This window comes from Sander lucioperca, chromosome 2 (assembly GCF_008315115.2).
Source record: "Sander lucioperca isolate FBNREF2018 chromosome 2, SLUC_FBN_1.2, whole genome shotgun sequence".
Taxonomy (NCBI): Eukaryota; Metazoa; Chordata; class Actinopteri; order Perciformes; family Percidae; genus Sander; species Sander lucioperca.
The window spans coordinates 22,950,512-22,958,872 of NC_050174.1; the positions used below are offsets into that span (position 1 = coordinate 22,950,512).

The window sequence follows — 8,361 nt, forward strand, 5'->3', positions numbered from 1 at the left end:
TTTTTTTTTATGACTTTTATAGATTTGTTACCAAGTAAAACCTTCAAATTGAAACCAGCATTCTTTCAACAAACAAGGAAGTGACATTTGAATCTGACAGAGGCATAAAAAAAACAGACGGCTGCTCGGTGGTATCCTAGCAACATAGCAGTGACAGTCAAAAAGATCTCGCGTGTTAGATTTCCATACCAGGGTAGCAAAGTAACGATTCATTCTATGTGCAAGTGGACTACGTTTTGGTGACAGACTGGTGACAGTCGAGTCAAAGCTTTGGCACACAAGTCAAAGCAGCAGGCTCTGCCTGGAGCTCCGTCAACATCCCCAATCCTCCATCTGTCAGGGATCCAGAGCCATGTTCTCTATGCCAACCTTCCGCCCGCGAGGCTGCCGAGAAAGCATAACACACCACTGTCATTAGCCGTGTTTCCATCCACATGGTTTTATGCAAATTAAGTTATATCGAATGAAAAATGCCTTATGGAAACAGTAAAATTCAATTGAATTTTTCGACACAAAGTTTGTTCGTTCGATCTCATCTCATTATCAGTCCCTCCAGAAAAACGCGATTATGCGATTGCATAATTCAATGCATAATCAGCCAAAGTCTGCATATTTATGCGGGGCCCGCATTTTTTCAAATACGCCGCACTTTCGCCGCATAAATTGCCGATTTCCGCGCAAAATATGCGGGACTTGCATGATTTCATAATCCATTTTCGTTGCAAAAAAGTCACATATATCTTAGCAGAAAGTTGGAAAATGTTGCGTTTACTTCACACAAGAGCAGCCATTTTCCCCTGTTGCCATGGGAAAGTTATGAAGTGACGTTATGAAGTGACGTAATCACGCGACGTGAACATCATCGAAAAGCTGCAAACCCTGCGATGAAGCCATGATGAGACCGCAGTTTTTGCAAGTTCCCGCAATTTCATCGCATAAAATTGCATAAATATCCCGCATATTCCATCGCATTTTTTAAGAAAATGTACCGCATAATCAAGGATTTTTGCCCGCAACAATCACAAAAAAACTCCGCATTTTTCTGGAAGGACTGCATTATGTCGCAAACGCTGATGGAAACATTATTTGCCGAATTAATAATGAATTGCGATCACGTTTTAGGTCCAGTGTTTCCTCTAGAATTTTGGGGTGTTGAATTTTGGGGGTGTTGAAAGTCAAAAAGTAACGTTACCTGAAAACAGCGTGTAGTTTCTTTTTAGCATCTCACGTCACACTTTCAGTCACTATGACCACTACTACGGTCACAAACACTGTGCCAAAATATGAACAATAACGTCGCTGTCAACGGGCTTATCTGCTAATGTTAGCTACCGACCGTTAACCCTGAAGCCATCCAGCAAATAGACGGTACCGTAGGGTGCTGTTACCTAACCGGTGATTTAACGTCACCGCTCATTTTACACACAGTTTAACAACAAAACAAAACGCTGAGTGAACATTACTAGCTATGCTTTTCATGTTGGTTTTGAGCCGTATGCACCCCCACTAACCTGGAAAGCGGTTTTAAAACGGTAAACTGTGGCGGGCCGCCACGGTAAAATCAACATAGAGGAAACACTGAGGTAATTTTATGGTTGCTACCCGCCATAAAACGAAGAAGAAGTTTGAGGTCATTTCCGCTTTCTTTGCAGACATGGCGGGTTTCAACAAAGACAGATAGAAGTGGACCAACGAGGAGACGAGAGACTTTTAAATTTAATTTACCAGCGAAACATGACTGCTATTTTAGAAAGCAAGAATCTGTAATTTATACAAACTATCTGCATCATCCTAGCGATGTTTTGAGAGCGTCGTTGGTGTCTTATTATAGCTTGATATGTCTCTATCAGCTGGCACATAAGCACTATTACAACTTGTGCAATATTGATCATTTGTAGGTAGACGGCGCCATCCATTTTGGCTAGCAAACTTTGTTCCCAAATGTTTGCTTGAGTGTTGTGTGATTCAGTGCGAAAATGAATGGAAACACCATAAAATGTCCCAAATCTATTCCAAATAATTTCAATTGTAAAACGCATTAAAATATAAATGAATGCTTTAAAAAAAAAAAAAAAAAAGTTATTTGGCAAGTGACCGTGGTATAAGAGGGTTAACGCCCTTCTAGGTGTCCATTGGCAGGTATTAATGGACTTCGGCCGAGGCAACCGTCCGACGCGCAGGCCTCGCCATCGTCCATTATTACCTGACAATGGGCACCTCGTCGGGGGCATTAACCCTTACTGTGTGTGTGTGTGTGTGTGTGTGTGTGTGTGTGTGTGTGTGTGTGTGTGTTTACCCTCTCGTCATCGCAGCAGCAGCAACAGCAACAGCGGATGAGGACCAGGATGACCAGCAGCAGAACCATCCCTGACAAAACACACACACACACACACACACACACACACAATGAATGCTGTAGAACTTTCTTTTATTATCCAGTTTGACAGTCAGTCATAATGGAGCTAAATTACGTGCTATTGGGTCGGTGCATAAACTCCAGTCCTTGCCGATACCGATACCAGCATTTTAGGCGGTATCAGAGGCCTTAGTTCAGTGTAGAACGTTACCCTTGTCAGCCAGACCATCACATCAAGCTCAATATTCTTTTTTTGGCAATTCGAATCGGAATGGTAGTATCTGGCAGAAAATACGCAAATTAGGTTTTTTTTCCCCCAAATCCTTCAGTCCTATTACAAACATCTTCCGATGATAAAAAAGTGCTATAAATGCAGTTTATCTTCAGTATTACCTGTTATTCTACAGTCCTTTATGTCAGTTTGAAACGTGTATGTGACTTTTTGTTGTATGCCACGAGATTTGATGGCTATCATTCAGCTGGCTGCAGTGGCTGTTTGAGCACTGAAGTCCCCCAGACATTTGACATTTGCCTCTGTTTAAGCAATGATAAAGGGGCACGAGCATCTGACCTGACAGGTGAAGGCGTGGGACACCTACTCGGCTCAAAGGTACGTTTGCGTGTTTAATTGTCAGCAGAACATTTTGTTCCAGTGGAAGTGACCGACTCCCATCAACAGAAATTCCATCTGAGTGATATTTTGCATTTGCTTTCAGTTAAAAAAAGGTGTACGACTATGGACCCTGATGCCGTGTTATAGAAATCATGTGAACGTCCAGCTTCACTCACCAATGAAGATGAAGAAGATTGCAAAAGAGGCGATGTCCCAGTCCGACTGGAAGAACTGCACTCTGGAAACCACATGGCTGAACTGATCCTGGAACTCCTGCTGCAGGCCTCTCTGATCCATCGCTCTGTCTGCTGTCGCACACACACACACACACACACACACACACACACACACAGAGGCATTGAGCTCACAGTGCAGGGCCAGCATGCAGACTCCAGGGCACATCGTTGACAGGCATCTTTTTAATGATCACTTACAGAACAGGAGGGGATGTTGGAACTCAATAAAAAATGTTAACGTCAATCTGTTTATACACTGATGTAGAAAATATATAACAGGAGAGATAGAGTTCAGAAATATTACAGTAGTATATCAGTCTTAAATACATTGATTATCATAGATACTGGGGTAACAGAGACGACCAGTTGATTGCAAAAAGACAGCAGCTACAGTGTTCTTTTTTCCACACAAAACAAGGACTTTGTCCCCCATCGCTGCGATTCAAAGTGCCGTATAAAGGGAACTTTTAATGAACAGGAGGAACACATACATACAGGTGCCATTTGCTGGGGGGGATGCGTGGGATTTCCCCCTTTTCTGGTCTACATATCCCTGCCTCTGCTGAACTATTTTTAACTGCGGTGGGTACTAAATCTAAACAATGCTACTTCACCAATAGACCATATATTATACCTAAAATAGAAGTATTTTAAACTAAGTAAAGCGCTGTAAGGTGAACACATAGTGCCATAGAATGATCAAATCTGAGCAGCAGTTGCTGGTTGTATTTAGCAGCTACAGAGCTCCGGGACGCCGGCTACCAGCAGCAGTTGTTTACCCGCCAACAGGTGACTGTGAGCCGGATACAGGCAGTGCCAGATGACGGTCCTTTCAGGGGTCGTGGTTGTGGAGTTCAGCCAGAAAGAGTGAGCGATGACAGTTAAGTTTAGGCACCAAAACGACTTGTTAAGTTCAGGAAAAAGATGGTGAATTTGGATTAAGACACTCCCGAGAAACGAAAAAGCGTTTCCTGGGTGAAAGTATTTTGTTTTCACCGCGAAGTGAACTCCGCTCTCCGGCTTGAAAGCGCTGTGTTTTGTGTTGACACCACGTTGTGCTATGTCATTCTGAGATGATTTTCCATTGGATATTGAAGTTCATAAATAAGTGTTTTGGCATGGCTGACCGAGAGTTATTTTTCACGCAAATCTCCATATCGCCCAGCCCTATTCTTGACACTTTTTTGAAGTTTTTGTTTCTTTTTTTTTTGCTCTTTCTTTTTTTTTTTTCATTACCACCAGATTCAGCAACCTTGAGTATAAAAAAAGCTGAAATTATGAATTATTTGGACTAATCAGAGGAACATATGTTGAGAGACTCACAGACTGGTATATGTCAAAGTTTAGTCAGGATACTGTTTTGAAACAATTTCATTTTCTTTTCCTCCAAATGCTATAAAATTGAATAAAACACCCAAAATGAAATGAAAGTAGTGAACTAATCCTTAAAGGTCCAATGTGTAGGAATTTCTCCCATCTAGCGTTGAGATAATATATCACAATCAACTCTCTCGCACCACGCAGTTCAAAGTTACAGCTACGGTAGCCTTCACACTTCAAAAAGCCGGTCTCTTGCTCTTTTCAATATACTTTTTCTTTTTCTGGAGCGAAGAAGAAGACTCCTGTTCCTGAAATTTGGATTCTGAATACGTTTGGTCCTCCACGTTTCCTTCTTCAAACTTGCCGGGGACGTGAAGCTACGATACCCATTAGCAGCATTAGCAGCATTAGCAGCAAATGTGAGTTTATCATGTGACAGCGAAAACTCGAATACTCGACAGTATGTCCTGTATGTCCCTTACTGGTTAATGTATTTCAAGATGGAGCATGAATATGAAGCGTCTACCCCAGTTCATGCAAACGCAAATGTAAAATTTCAAAGCCAAAAGGAATACTTGGGATTGGTGGTGGTGGTGGTAAATATTCATGAAAAAGGCCAAGTTTGTGAATGGGCAACACCGATTTTGATAATGAACAACAAAAAACGTTAAATTATAACTTTAATTATACTCAAAGAGTGTTTCTATGGAACCATCCGTGTCATTTTTGTGCAATTTGCTTGAAAGAAACCCAAATTTCTGATATAGAAACTTTTGCAAACGGGTCAGAGTTGACCCAAGGACAACAGGAGGGTTAAATCTAGAAGCCCAATTTTCACATCAATTTGTGGAACACTGAAATGTATTTTGAAAAAGAGACTGAAGAGAGATTTACAAGTGAATTGTTGCCGTGTAGCTTACTGCATTTACGTGTTTCTGCATTGTGTTGTAATGTAACGAGTACAAATACTTTTTTACTGTACTTAAGTAGAATTTTCTTGTATCTGTACTTTACTTCATTATTCATATTTGTCGAAACTTTTACTTCACTACATTTCCTAAATAAAATGCATACTTTGAATACTGACTTTGAATTTGATGTTTAAGAAGGTGTGGAAACCCTGAATCCTATGCTTTAGGAAGCCACATTAAAGTTCATAAGTACTTTTTTTTTTAAATCTTCTAATAATTACGCACAGTAAATTACTGGGTACTTTTGATACTTAAGTGCAGTACATATCAGATACTTAAAGACTTTTACTCAAGTAATAATCTAAAAGGTGACTTTAACTACTACCAAAGTCATTTTCTGGTATGGCTACTTGTAGCCTACTTTTACTCAAGTATTGCTTTCAAGTACTTTATTCAAGATTAGTACTGTATAACACAGGTACACAGTGAAAATACACCTTTAAACACTTTCTTAGTTACAACACATACATACGTCTGTATATCTTCTTGCTGTATCCCATAAACCGATGCACTTCCTGTTGTGTTTACAGGTAACTAGGCGGACTCTAGACATAATTAGTAGGCTACATTAGTTATAGTAGCCTAGCTATAGCTTCGTACTTCATTCATTTAGAAGCTTTTGAAGATGACATTTGTCGAAACGAATACCATTTGAATGTACAACAAATGAAAACATGTTCGGCTATAAGGCACTTGCCGTTATTGGGAAGAGCAGTTGCTTACCTGTAGACGGAGCCGCTGCTTTGAGCCTTTCCTTCCGGGTCCGCTGCTCTGACTGCCCGGGACACACCTGCTGCCTCGTGTCGCGGTTAAAACCAAACTAGTGTCTGTTAATTATCATAAGACGGACAGCACAATATACAGTGGTGGAATGTAACTAAGACCGCCTACATTTATTCCAGTAGCCTACTGTAGCTGCTTAAGTCCAAATGTTGAGGTAGGCTACTCGTACTTTACTTTTCATGCCACTTTCTACTTCTACACTCCCGTGTTTTAACATGTAGGCCTATGTCTAAATATTTTAACAGAAATTGTCCGTAGAACGTGCTTCACAGTTTCTGTTTATTTACTTTTCGAATTGCATTATGGGACCTTTATCTGTGCTCCGACAATTTACGTAGTGAACTAACTGAACAGCTGTGTCTGAGAGAATTTGAAATAACAGTACAAATGTTCTGTATTTTAACTGTAGCTACACACATTTCTGTTTTTAATTAAGGGACAAAGTCTGGTTAATGAGCTGCCAGTAACCTACTAATTTACTGTTATTGTACGGCTTTATTTCTTAGAGTGTACATTTCAGAGATAAATGTTGTTCTTTTTACTCCACTACATTACTAACAAAAATAATAACAAAATAGACAATAAAAAAACATAAACCAAATAAACATATGTGTAAATGACAACACCATAAGCCCATCATACACATCTCTCTATCCCTCTCTCCCTCTCTCCATCCACTCTCCCCAGCACAAAGCTTCTTAGGAGTCCTCCAGAAAGTTCAGGTACTTTCCCCATTTTCTAGTATAGACATCCAATCTGGCAAACTGTTTATATGACATTTTTTTAAATGCCGCCACTCTAGCCATCTCACAAGCCTACTCCTGGATTGATGGCACCACTTCATTCTTCCATCCTCTTAAAATAATCTGTCTTGATATCATTAAACTAGTCTGGACCCAGCTTCTTATGTTCTTATCCATCCCGCTTAGGATTGACCCATCTCCCAGAACAAATAATCTCGGGCTGAATGGAACCTGGCTCCCTATTAGATCGACGCACACACCAACGCACGTATAAACTTCAGGCCACTCACGTAGGCCACGGAAGAAAGCTCTGCGTGGAGCCTCCGCAGAACCATGAATCACGCTTAAAATTGGTTCAAAAAGCCTTAAGTGTGATTTATGCTTCTGCGTTAAATCTACCGTGGCTATGTACGTAGGTACGTGGAAACACAGACCCTATGAATCAACAAGGAAGAGGGGGAGTTACCCTGCCCGGAGGAAGCCCGGGGTCCCCCGTCTGGAGCCAGGCCCAGATGGAGGGCTCGTCAGCAAGCGCCTGGCGGCCGGGTTTGCCACAGAGCCTGGCCGGGCTCAGCTGCCACACAGGCAGTGGCAGCGCCAGAGATTTTCTTTTGCTGGTGCTATAGGGTTGCTTGACGTTTCAGTGAGGGTGCTCTGAAATTTAGATTTTCCCTTGACAATCATAGCCTACACACACGCGTGCAGAAATGCACCTACCTCCGCCGCGGTTTACTAAGTGAGCGAACGAGAGGGAGAAAGAGTTTGATTTATGTTTTCTATGCACTAAAGTTGCCGACACAACAGCACCATACAACTCTGATTGCCCACCGAACATATTTCAAATACTGGGTCATTACTGCAGCTTTCATACAGTAGCTCATATTTGCAGAAGAGTAGGCTAATGCAGCCTACTAGTATGAACGGCTGAACCTGTTTCTAACACGTTTTCTGGGCTGAAAATAAACCAATGTCCAGTGCGCTGTATAACTTTGGATTCGGTGATCCATTTAGTCACAGTTCTGTACACATGTTCACTGTAATGTTCTACTACAAGACAGAGATAAGAGTGAAGTTCTTGCATGGCCCCCTATTAGATGACTCCTCAGCCACTGTGGCCTCACTGTGCGATCCCCTGGTCTAATGTCATTTACAGCAGTGTGACGCGTTAAAGGTCCCATGACAGGCCTTAGTGGTTCCCTAATACTGTATCTGAAGTCTCTTTTATATAGACCTTAGTGGTCCCCTAATACTGTACCTGAAGTCTCTTTTATATAGACCTTAGTGGTCCCCTAATACTGTATCTAAAGTCTCTTTATATAGACCTTAGTGGTCCCCTAAT

At 41.4% G+C, this 8,361-nt stretch overlaps 1 protein-coding gene across 2 annotated transcripts; it reads right to left on the minus strand.

Annotated features, from left to right (window-relative positions):
• smim22 (small integral membrane protein 22) lies at positions 1-6,460 on the minus strand. Of its 2 annotated transcripts, none has more exons than XM_031292586.2 (4): positions 6,220-6,460; positions 3,146-3,274; positions 2,297-2,367; positions 1-384 (listed from the first exon to the last, which is right to left on the minus strand). In XM_031292586.2, exons 2-4 carry the CDS (start codon positions 3,264-3,266, stop codon positions 337-339), a joined length of 240 nt encoding a protein of 79 aa, XP_031148446.1. In that variant the 5' UTR covers positions 3,267-3,274; positions 6,220-6,460; the 3' UTR covers positions 1-336. The 2 variants fall into 2 exon arrangements, with proteins under 2 accessions (XP_031148446.1, XP_031148445.1); XM_031292585.2 differs by having other exon boundaries at positions 3,146-3,277; positions 6,220-6,458.
• Between the last annotated feature and the right edge of the window lie 1,901 nt (positions 6,461-8,361).